This window comes from Monocercomonoides exilis (assembly GCF_001643675.1).
Source record: "Monocercomonoides exilis strain PA203 chromosome Unknown scaffold2-2631571, whole genome shotgun sequence".
In the NCBI taxonomy this organism is placed as follows: Eukaryota; Preaxostyla; order Oxymonadida; family Polymastigidae; genus Monocercomonoides; species Monocercomonoides exilis.
This window is the reverse complement of record NW_027150547.1, coordinates 1,697,156-1,709,323: the sequence shown is the minus strand read 5'-3', so window position 1 is coordinate 1,709,323 and position 12,168 is coordinate 1,697,156. Positions and strand designations below refer to the sequence as shown.

General features: G+C 38.9%; 1 protein-coding gene across 1 annotated transcript; it reads right to left on the bottom strand.

Moving 5' to 3' along the window:
* Nucleotides 1-31: 31 nt before the first annotated feature.
* On the bottom strand, nt 32-12,167 carry MONOS_405 (putative DNA helicase required for mitotic chromosome segregation CHL1). The gene is made up of 5 exons (XM_067874090.1): nt 11,785-12,167; nt 11,308-11,660; nt 9,554-11,240; nt 9,331-9,415; nt 32-9,206 (listed from the first exon to the last, which is right to left on the bottom strand). Exons 1-5 carry the CDS (start codon nt 12,131-12,133, stop codon nt 278-280), a joined length of 11,403 nt encoding a protein of 3,800 aa, XP_067735896.1. The 5' UTR covers nt 12,134-12,167; the 3' UTR covers nt 32-277.
* Nucleotide 12,168: the final 1 nt, after the last annotated feature.

The window sequence follows — 12,168 nt, the reverse complement described above, 5'->3', positions numbered from 1 at the left end:
TTTGCATTTCTGTTGAAATATGACAATGAAATTGAAAATAAAATTATTTGTAATTCAATCATCCACAAAAAAAAATCGTAAAATTAGTTATTGAAACTTAAAAATAATTGACTTTTTTTAATTAAAAAAAGAATATATTATGCACATGCTGTGTGTTCTGGTTCATAAACCACAAAATAAAAAACAGCAATAAAATAAAACACAAAATATTACATAAAAACAAGCCAATTGGTAAATAATTCTAATGATGCAGCTTGAGTGTTTAATAATAATTATTTCACGATGTAATGTTATTTTCGATACGAGGACAGACTCTTGTTAATCCCACTTTATTTGAAATCAAACATTTTTCAGCAAAAAAGTGAACAGTACCGAGAGAAATATCTTGTAAATTCATTGTTCCGGAAGTTGAAAAGGAGCTAGCTCCGAATGCAATCTGCTGTACTCCCACAACTGATTGGCAGGACGCACAGTAGATTGAAGCGAAAAGCTTTCCATCTGGAGCACTCCAAAAGGCATTTGACAATGCTGCTTTTCCAGTGAAAGAATGAGGCAAAGGATGATGCATTGACTGCTGAGGATTTAAAAGTTCTTTGAGCTTCGTTTGCAATGACAATAATTGCGATTTAAGTTCTGCTTGCTTTTCTTCTGTCATGCGCTTCATTTGAATTTTCTTTCCAAGTTCATTTGATTCATCAATAACATTTTGGATAGAATTTGAAGACAGCTCTTCATTTATCAATTGTGCTTTTTCAAGCAATGTGATGCAATGTGGAAATCTTTCGTCAATTCCAATTAACGATCCTCGATGGATAATTGCTAAGACAGCTGCTGAAGTTTGGGTCAAAAGAGAATATGGAAGAGAATCCAAACAAGACGAAGGATACGATGACAAAGAAGAGACAGTACAAGAATGATGCTTGGAAAGTGAATGCTGTTGACAAGCTGGTTGAGTAGGATGAGCCAACAGTTGTGGTTCTTTGGATTTCACAGGAATTGATGGAGCCATTGAAAGCTGTTGAAACGATAAAGAAGAGACTGAAGAAAGCGAAGGAGAAAGAGAAAGAGAATCCAATGGCTGGATTTCAACTGAAGTTGAAGTTGAAGTCAGAGATATATCTTCTTGTTCATCATTTTGTTGATTTTGCCGAAGAATATGTTCAGAAGGAAACATTTGCAAAAGATGAAACGGCTGAAATGAATCAGCTTTAGGAGCAGCAGATACTGGCACTGATGACGTTATGGAAAGAAGATGACGAAGTTGTACGTATTGAGATGTCTGATGAACAACAGAAGGTCTCAAATCCACAAAATCACGAACAAATGAACAACGAGGCATTTTTTTGACATCAGATTCACTTGAATCAGAAACTGTTGCATTTTGTGAAGTTTGCAGAACATTTGAGGTGTTATTTTCTGTTGAAAATGGCAAGTTATCTTCCTGGTTGGAATCTTGATAAGATATAGACGAAGCCAACAAATCAGATAGACGATAAGCTAATGGCTGAGGTAACTGCTTTATTGGTGCTGGCTGAATCAGGCCTGACGGAGGAGGAGGCAGAAGATACCACAAAGGAAGCAAGAACGAATCAGATCCGGATTTGGAATTCTGCTTTTGATAGTTCTGAAGTTTTGAATCTAAATCGCAATCACTTTCAACAAGCATCACAAAGCAGTTATGACAATGCTTGCATGCAACAAGGCAATGCATTGGTATCACCTTGTCACTGTCATCTTCTGAAGATGAATCAAACTCAGATTTGGATTCCTTTTGATGAGAATGCTGTTGGTAAAGAAAAGTCGAGGATCTCCCTGTATTTTGAATGGATGATTGATAATTATGAGAACCTAAACCGAATTGTGCTTGAAATTGCTTGATATTGTTTTGAGCAGATGACGTTTTTGAATCATTCATCAACTGAGAATCCAATATTTTGACTGGAGCAAAACTGCTGTCAAAATTTTGTTGCTCTTCATTGTTTAATGGAAAGCCATGCTCAGAAGACGAAGAAGTATCATTACAACTTTGCGCGTCTTCGGCATTTGAAAAGCTCACTTTAACTCCTTTTTGTTTCATCACTATCATTAGTTTGTTAACAAGTTCTTTCTCTTTATCATCAAGTTGCATATTTCCCTCCCAATTAAATTCACTCACATCTTTAGATTTCTCATCATCCGCTTTTTGTTCTTTTTCCTTATTCTTCATTATTTCCTGCTGCTCTTCGGGATATTCATTCTCCTTTTTGAGGATTTCCAATCTTTCTTCCTCGTCTTCATGTATCATTTCTTCTATCATTTCATCACTTTCATCTGGAACATTCTGTTCAGTGCTATTTCCTGGATTTCCAGTTTTTGAAGCATCGTTATTTTCACATATATCCATCTTTTTATTGTTTTCATTTTCCAATGTGCTCTTCTCATATGTTTCAATTTCATACTCCAACTCCTTTTCAAGTTTGTCCTCCTCCACTAAGCTTTCTTCAAGTGCAATCATTTCATCAACAAAAGCCTCTTCGTTGTCTTCAACAGACACAGCCATTTCACTTGCTATTCTCTTCTTGGCCCCAACATCATAATCATCATGAATAGTAAATGTTTGTTTTCCAACGACAGAATCGTTGATTGAATCCAAAGATGGTGTTTTCAATGGAATGGTAGACAAATCCGATGTGAGGGATGGAATCGACTTCATAACTTTCTCTCTCCATTGCTCTGTTCTTGGAGAAAATGGATTGTCAACAGGCAAAGGTGGGGTCTGCAAAATATGTGGAGACGAAAGTGGAGACAATGGGTGCAATGATGAAGAAGATGGAGCTGCAGAAGAAGAAGTAGTAGAAGAAGAAGCATTATAGCCGGATTCATTATTTTTAGCTGAAGATGCATCAGGCTGGGAAAATGGAGTTGTGCTTGCTGGATACGATTGAGATGAAAATGAAGGAGGCAACGGAGGATTGTGCGATTGTGATGGTCGAATATCGAAGGAAGGAGAAAGTATTGCTGAGGGTATTGCAATCGATGGAGATAAACTTCCTTTTTCAATTGATGCTCTAACAGGCGAAGGCGATTGAGACGATCGACCAGAACGCTGAGAAAAAGGCATTAAAGATCTGTTTATTGGAGATGAAATTCTTGGAGAAGGAGACTTTGAACCAAAAGATTGCACTTCCACATCAATAAAGTCATTTTTCTTCATTCGGAATTGCTCGAGCATATCTTTTACTGAAGCTGATGATGATGCACTTGGAAGAACTTGAGAAAACGCAGAAGTTGTTGCCTCTTGTGACAAAAGTGGCGATGAAGGATCAAACACTGGATCAGAATAGCATTTTGCTATGCGCCTTCTTCCTCTTTGTGAAGAGCGAAGATCTGCCTCTTCAGTTTCTGTGGGATCTTCGCCTTCTTCAAATGCTCCACTAACTACACCATCACTTTTTCTCGAAAGAGTTTTCGAGAAAGCTTTGTTTTCTTCAGTTGGATAAGAAGGGAATTTTCCTCCATCATCAAATTCACAGTCTGCACTGTTGATGCAACCTCTAAATCCTGCTCTGCTTTTTTCTATCTGACTCTGTTTCCATTGCTCCAATCGTTTTTCCTTTTCACTCTTTCCTTCGTCCATCTTCTTCTGCTCATTGTCTTCAAACTGCTGAATAGCTTGCATCAGCCTGAATCTTGGGCGTGTATTAGAAATAGATGAAGAAGGAGATATTGTCAGATGCTTCGGTGTTGACAAAGACTGTGTTGGTGAAGTAATCTCTGACTGACTACGCTCAGCCTGCTGCTTACGCTTCATCGCTTGCTCCTTTTTGAGAGCAAGAAGTCGATTCATCTTGTTTGGCTTGCTTGTTTGTTCTGCTACTCCGTCGGATTGGATTGATGCGCGCTGTTCTGAATTGGATGTAATCGACGATGTGTCTATGTTTTGGGCAGATGCATTTGAATTCAAATTAGTTGCAAAGAAACCATTGTTCTGTGTTTGAATTGAACCAATATCGAATTTAACATCCATCAAACCATGTTCGGGTGATCCTTCGAATGTTCCTGTTGTGTCAGAAGGATGAGACATGTCAAATTCTGAATCAACAGTTCTTTTTTCACTGCTATGATCAGCTGAAGGAAACACAACATGTGGTTTAACAGGTGATGGAGTATGCAACCTGAAAGTTGGTTCTGCAGTTGGAGAGCGTCCTTGTGTCAGCATCGAATTTGGAGAAGCCGAAGAAGCAGATCCCATTTGTGCCATTTGTGAAGGAGGAAGCAAGATTTCCAGTCCTCCAACTGATCGCCTTGAAAAGTTTTTGAGGTATTTTGCATTTCTCATTTTGGCAAATCTTTCTTCTTTCTCCAGTTGCCTCTGCTTTGCCATCTCTAACATTTCTGCTTCTTTTCTCTCTCTTTCTTTGCTTTCTTCTTCCGCTCTCTTCTTTCTTTCTTCTTCTTTCTCCTTTCTTCTCTTCACTTTTTCTCTTTCGCATTCTAACAGATTCTGAATTTCTTTATATCGCAATTGTTTTTGTGTTAGCATGTCAGTAATCTTCTCCTTTTCTGTTTCTGTGTCTCTTTCTCTCTCTTCCAATTTTTTCGCTCTTCGAAACATCTCATAGCGGATATACTGCTCAAGTGCATTTATTGTCCCAGCAAATTTTGTTTGGATGGCTGGCAAAGGAAGAACTGTTGATGGAGACAACGGAGGAGGCAAATAGTAGTCATATGTATGCAAAGGTGAAAACGATGGAGATGTTGGAGATGACGAAGACGAAGATGATGAAGACGCTTCATCAATGGTGGATTCTGAGGAAGAAACAGATGCATCTGGAAATTGAGGTGTCTGTGCTTCATGATTTTCGTCTGGCAAGTTTGTTGAAGAAGAATACTCAGAAAGTGGAGATAATTCCGTTTTAACAATCGCTTCATCAGAGGCATTTTCATCCGAAACAGCTTGAAGTTCCTGCTTCAGTGGGGAAGAAAGTTGACTAAGCTTTCGTTTATTGGAAGATAAAGAAAGAAGAGATGAAGCGCGAGTGAATGAAGAATGCATTTGGCTGGCAAGTGACACTTTTTGTGTGGATTTAATTGGAGAAGTAATATCAGTCACTGGCTGCGTTCCTGATGGCGAGTTGAATGAAAGGCGACTCAAAACTTCCAAATTTTCGCTGCTTAACGTTCTGGTAATGTCTTCAAAGCTTATCTCTTTTTCTTCTTCTTTATTTTCTAGCAAGCCTAAAGCATCGTCAACCATCTTGTTGTCCAAGTTATCATCATCATAATCACTTATCATTGCGTTGTTTCCAACAATTCCATTTGATTTGTCTTCTTCAATAATTTTACTCATAATTTCATCTTTTATTCTTGCTCCATCTTCGTTCTCTTCGGTTCCAGCATCTTCAACTTGCTGTTGTTCAACTCCACTTTTCTGAGGCTGAGTTGCGTCAAGTTCTTTCGCAGCTTCGTCCGCTTTTATTTTCACTTTCCTCATTCGAAATTGCTCCAAAAGCGAGTAAGATGATGGACGCCTCTCTTTTGACTCTTCTGCAGTTCTTCCAGCAGAAGTGCTATCATTGATGTTATGCATCGTTGGCATTGGTTGCCTCATAATTTGACTCTCATTTCTTTTTGGAATTGAAAACTCATTTTCTTTCCTATATTCCATGCCAGTCTGTTTCATGGCTTTCTCTTCATCGTTCATTTCCTCTTTTCTTTTTTCAAATGCCTGCTGCTTCATCCTTCTTATTTCCATTGCCATTTCTTTTCTGATCTTTTCTGAATGTGTTCTGGCTTGCTGATAAAATCCAGGGAGAATGTTGCACAACTCTTCCACACTGCCCAAATCTGTTATGTAAGGCAAGAACCACTTTGATAGACCTCCTCTGATCTGACTCTGGCTCTCCAACCTGAATTCAAACGCGCTTTTTGAACCAGAAGAGGAATATCTTTGGAAAGGCGGAGAATGCGAAGCAACAGTCGGTCGGGCATATCTGCTGTCCAGCATAATCATCGCACCATAATCAGCTCTGTGGCGGATCACTCGTCCAAGTGCCTGGTTAGACGCCCTGAGTGCTTGAAGATTGTACCATTCATTGCCTGATAGAGGCAGCATCATCTGAGGCTTTGGTGGCGATGCTGAAACTGACATCCCAAAAGGCTTGCTTTCTTTCATTGAAGATGATAGAGCTTTCTTTGTTTTCTCAAGAACCATCTGGTTGTATTCCTTCTTCAGAACAACTTCTGGTGCGTTCTTTGCTGGATAAGGAACACCCATCAGCACCACACAACGACACAAAGCGTCTTGAAAATTGATCCCTTCGCTTATGCGACCTCGGCAGATGGCAAACAACAGTGCTCCACCAGCTGCATTCCCTTTCCCTTCAAGTGGGATAAGATTTGACAGAGAGTAGCTTGAAAAGAAGGAAGAATGCGAATAAGATGAGTATTTCTTATCAAGCACGATCCATTGATTAGGATCAGGGGATCTGGATTGCATAGCTTTCTTTGAACGAGAACGACTATCGCCAAAGCTCGAAGTTCGCCTTGTCAAAGAATTTCTTCTTTCGCCTTTACTGCTATCATTGTCTTCGTTATTGCTTGTATAGTCCAAACTGTTTTGAAGGCTGGTATCTTCATCTCCATCCTCAAGCAGCCTGGTTTTGGAAATGATTGACTCTTCATCATCCAAATTGTCAGAGTTTGAGTTGAAACTCAATGATGAACTTCTTGACAGTGCTGCATCTGAAGATGCATTCAGTTTTTGTTCTCTTTTCCTTTCTTCATGAAGACTGATTTGAATAGCGTGTCTGTAGTTTTCCATCATCACCGTCAAAAATGTGCTTTCTTCATCATTCCTTGTGTCATCGTCATTTTCAAAATCATCATCTTTGTCCTCTTCATCTTCATCGTCCCCGAACAATTTGCTTTCAAATGCATCTTCTGAGTCAAGTGATTTACTTGATTCTGTTAGATCATCGCTGAAAGATCCGGTTCTTTTTGTCCTACCAAAAAGAGATGAAAAATTCTGTTCTGTCGCGTTAGGTTGTCCATACTTCATAGAACGTGCCCTCTTCTCTTGCTCCTTTCTTTCTATCCATTTCTGTTTCTGGCTCAAGCCAAACAGCTTCCCTCTTTCTCTTGCAGTCAACTTTGCCTTTGAACCTCCTTTCAGTCTGGAAGTGAGTGAAGCAAATTCATCATCGTCGACTTTACTGTTAGAAGACCTTACTTTGCCAATTGCTATTTCGCCCATCTCTTTCGACTCAACAAACACTCTTTTGACATCACATATCTTCTGAAGAAGCTTTGTGCGGTGCCAGCGCAGCATGTAAGTCAGTGCCTGATTGTACGATGAGAAAAAGACAAGCATGCCATGCGGTACATTCGTTGCAATAGATAAAATAGCATCGCCATATCTATCGATCATAGACTCGTTCTGCGAACAAGCAGAAGTCGAGCAGAGCTCAGTTGTTTCTCTACCCATTGAGGATGGATATGAAGAAGAAGAGGAAGAAGAAGCGCTTGGTGAATAATCACTCGATGGATATGACTGAGAAGGCATTGCTTGTAATTCAGCATTTGCAGGATTCAGAGGCAGGAGACGAGGAATGGCAGAAGCAAGTACCTGTTTCTGCATGTCCACAACATGAGGTGCTTGCAACGTGTCAGAGAAGACAGTGGACAATTCAGAAGGAAAGGAAATGAAGGGAGCAAGAGTTCCTGAAGTGAGGATAATGGAGCGTGCAGTCTTTAAGAAGTGGAATGCAATCGAAGGTGAAAGTGCAATGAAAGAGATTGAGCGAAATGGATGAAATGATTGTGAATGCGGATGAGGTGCTGAGGATGGTTGAATGGATGAAGCGAAGAGAGATGGAGTCTTTTGAAATGAATATGAAGGAGAGGCTGTTGGAACATATGTTGAATGCGCTGACCAAAAAGTGTTGCTTTCTGTTTTCTCAGATGCGTTCCATCCTTTATTGTCAGCACGATTTGAATTCATTGAGCCTTCATTCATAAGATCTGTCATGTCTGTGTCAAGCATGTATTTGTTCTCTTCTCTTGTGAGTAATCGATACAAATCCACATTAACATCATTCTCTTCTTCATCTTGTCTCTTCTTCATCGCATACTTCTCTTCTATACTCTCCTGTGACATTCCAAACACCCTCTTTTTTCCTCTTCTTTTGTAATCTTCGTTGGATGCTCCTGAATTTTGCGCGTTGTTTGTATTCAGCTTTGCCATCTCTCTTTTCATATCTCTTTCTCTATCTGCTCCCTTTTGCACCAAGCTCCTGTTAAACTCCATCAGAAGTCCATATTGCTCAACAAACATTCCGTTTTCGTGGAAGAAAAAATCACTCAAAAGAGACAGCTTTTCCATGACAACAAGAAGAGAATCGCTGATCAGAGTATCACGTGGCAATGGAACCGACTGTCCATCAACATCGTTTTCGTCGAAGTCTTCCTGCTCTTGCTGGTTCAAAGAACTGAGCACATCGCTCTTCTTGCTCTCGGAACTTCCGTCAAACATTTCGTTGAGGGCACGTGCACAATCACTGCGCATCTGAATGTCCTCCAAAAGATACTTCATCGTATTCGCTCGCATCAAAAGCCCATCTCTGGAAAACCCCTTTCCAATGTCTTTGTTGTTCTTCACAAGCCATCCAGCTTGCATCTTCAGATCAATCAGATCCTTTTGCATTCTCAGAAGAGAGTCCTTATGCTCGTTCCTTATTCGTGATGCCCTGACTCCTGAGTCTGAGCTGTCTTGTGCCTCGCTGTTCAATGCTCGCAGCAGCCTCTGATTCCTCCGAAGCAGTTCATTGATCGACAAATAGACTTTTTTCCGTTTGATGAATGAGTGGACAGTTGCCCAAACTCTACGATTAAATGTTTCTTCCTTTTTCTGAAGCTCTTTGAATTGCATCTTTTTCTCTTTGTCAAGTTGATCTTTCACTTTTTTTGAATCCTTATCGTCTTCATCGTCTCCTGCTCCTTCTTCATCATCAATTTTCCTTCTTTTCTTTGTTCCTTTTTCATAACTCTTCTTGGATCCCTTATTTTCTTCGTCATAATCGTCATCTCCCCCATCTCCTTCATCAATATCATCTGTAGTATTGAATTTGAATTCATCCAAAACATGAAAACATTTGGTAAATAATATCAGTGTTTGATCTGTTATTCCACTGGACTCAAAGCAAAACCTTCCATGCTCACCAAGAAAACTGAAAAAGAATATCGAATTATTTAATAAATTCAAACATTATGAATTATTAAAGAAAAGCATCAAAATAGAAACATTGTCAGATTCATGAAAAAATAAAAAGATAAAGTTGTTTGAGAACACACTGAAGGTTGTCTACTTTCTTTGTGGGGTCAAATTCATCAGATATCATCCATCTTCCACCAGAGACAGGTGTTGTTGAGAATGTCGCTTTAAAAGGTTGAGAGAAAATATGGAAAATTGGAAACAGCAGAAACATTAAAAAGGAAATAATCAGTAATCATAGAATGCAAAATGATAGACAATAAATAGCAAATAGATTTTCAAATAAGCTCAAGTGTTGCAAACGTATTGCTTTCCCCTGATGCTTCATAAGTTCGTCATTCGCTGCAATCTCTTTGGCCATCACCCAATGCGTCACTCTTTTCAGCATCCATCCCATCACATTCAATGCAAAACCCAGAACAGAATGATCAAAAAATCCTTCGTTTATTCCAACTTCGTCGTTTGATTCTTCTTCTTCTTCTTCTTCAGTTAGTTCGTTTTCATCAGAAACTGAACTTGTTGATTTTGTTAAGTTTTGTGGTTGAAACTGACTTTTTGATCCCAAGCATTCAATGTCATCATCATCTCCATTGTCATTTTTTCCTGCTTCACCTGAGGATCTAACCGAAGCTAAAGATCTTAATATCATCAAGTTTGTTGTCTTTCCTTCGTCAACATATTCTTCCTTGTTTCTGAAAATTCCTCTTTTCATAAGTTCTTCTCTTTCACTTTCTGCAGTTTTCTCTCTGATTTCCCTTCTCGCCTCTTTCTTTGTCTTCGCAATCTCTTTCAGCTCTGACACCGCATTCCCCATCTTCATAAGACTTTCCATGAATGTTTCATTATTGGTCACTTCATAGCTTTTCATTGTCTGTTCTGCCTTCGCTTGCAAATCATTCTTCTCACCATCACTTTTCTGTTGATCGGCTTCTGCTGAACTAATACTCATCTCTGATCCTTCTATTGATCCACTGTCCTTGTCAGCTTTCTTCAAGTCATCAAGAGTCACAATATTTGATTGGTTAAGAATAGAGCCGTTACTTGCATCATTGTTGCCAAAGTTAATAGCTCCTTCTTCAGCTTCATCGTTTACTCCTCCGTCCACAAAGCAATCTGCTAACCTCTCCAACCCAAACGGCCTTGCCCAATCTTTGTAGACAGGAAGACAAGATGACCAATGAAGCGCTGATGGAATGGAAGGAAACTGAGAAACAAAAAAGCCCTTCTCTGAGGGATTTTGAGGAAGCACACTGGACGATGGTTGGGCGGATGAAAAAATTGAAGATTGTCCTGGCACTGGAGAAGGTGATGGAGATGGGGATTTTGATGATGACAGTAATGGTGTTGTCGATTGAGGAGAGGAATTCTGATTGTGAAAAGTGAATAGTGAGTTTGAAGACAATGATGGAACAGAAGATAACGATTTTAAAGATGGCTTAAAACTTATTTTCGCTTTGTCAATTACGCTATTTTTGATTGTTTCCTGTATTTTTTCTTTTTCTTCTCTTTTCCTTTCTTCTTCTTCGACTTCCTTTTCAATTGCATCAGAGTCAATCTCATCAAAGACAACTGACTCATCGTCCAATCCGAACTCTCTCTTTCTCTTTTCTCTTTCTTCCCTTCTTCTTTCCTCCTTTCTTTTCTCTATCAAATCTTTCATTCGCTTTTCTTTCGTCCACTTATCCCATTTCAGCTCTCTTTCTTTTTTCCTTTCGTTTCGCTTCCTCTTAGCTTCCTCTTCTGCATATGCCTTTCTCCACTTCGCATTCATCAGGTTGTGCAATGCATCCAATCTCTCAACCATCTCATTCACTTCAATGCATGCCCTCTCCAGCTCCTTTCTGGTGAACTTGTATGTCACACTCTCTCTGCATGTGCTTTCGATGTTGTGAGCTTCGTCGAATATCAAAATTGAGTCGTTCGGAGAAGCTGCAGCACCCATCACTCGGCGAATTGTTGGGTCGATTATGTAGTTATATGGTGCCAAAACCTTTTCAAATTTAAATATTTTAACATTATTTCTATGAACGAAAATAAAATAGAATAATTTTTCAAACAAGTTCTGCTTTTTTAAGCATTTCCATGGCGACGAAATATGGACACGCACCAACTTCTCTGCAAATACTTATTAGATCTTTTAGAGACCAGAGACCTCTTGAAATTGACTTCATTTGCAAAGCCTTTTCAACCCTTCTTCTGTATCCGCATCCATTGATCCTTTGTTTACACAATTTTGTGCATTCTGCCCCAGGGTTTGGAGACGATCGAACATGCAATTTCAAGCAAAGTTGCTTTCTCGATGCAAGTATTGTCATTCGAGGCTCGTAGGCTGTTCTTTTCAATTCTTCGACAATTTGTTTAATCTGCATGTGAGTCCGTGTTAAATAGAAGATTCTCGGATAATATTTCGCTGTTTCAATTTTATTTTCAATATATTAAAATTAATAAATGTTATTTTGTGAAAATGATATTTGAGATAAGAAAAACGAAAAATATTTTAATTTCTTTCTTAAAAAATACGAAATTTTTCATACGTTTTTGATAATAATTCGGCTCACTCTTTTCATTTGGAACAATATCTTCAATATCTGATGTTGTTACTGGTGGATATCTTGGCGCAGAAGAAGATAAATTACTAGTTGATCCTTTTGCGAATGGTGCTTTTGGAAGTAATTCTTTTTTCATTTTTTGCTGAAACGCACATGAGCCGCATAATAATGCAAGCGTTTTACCCGTACCGGTTGGACTCTCTAATAAGGCGTTTGTTGAAGTTGAAATTGCACCAATAAGACGATCCATGATTAATCTTTGAGGCAAATAGGGCTTACACGGAAATTTAACTTGAACTCCATGCAGCTCAATTGTATTTTCATCTGTATCCATTGAAATACAGGCAAAAATTAAAAAAATACAGAAAC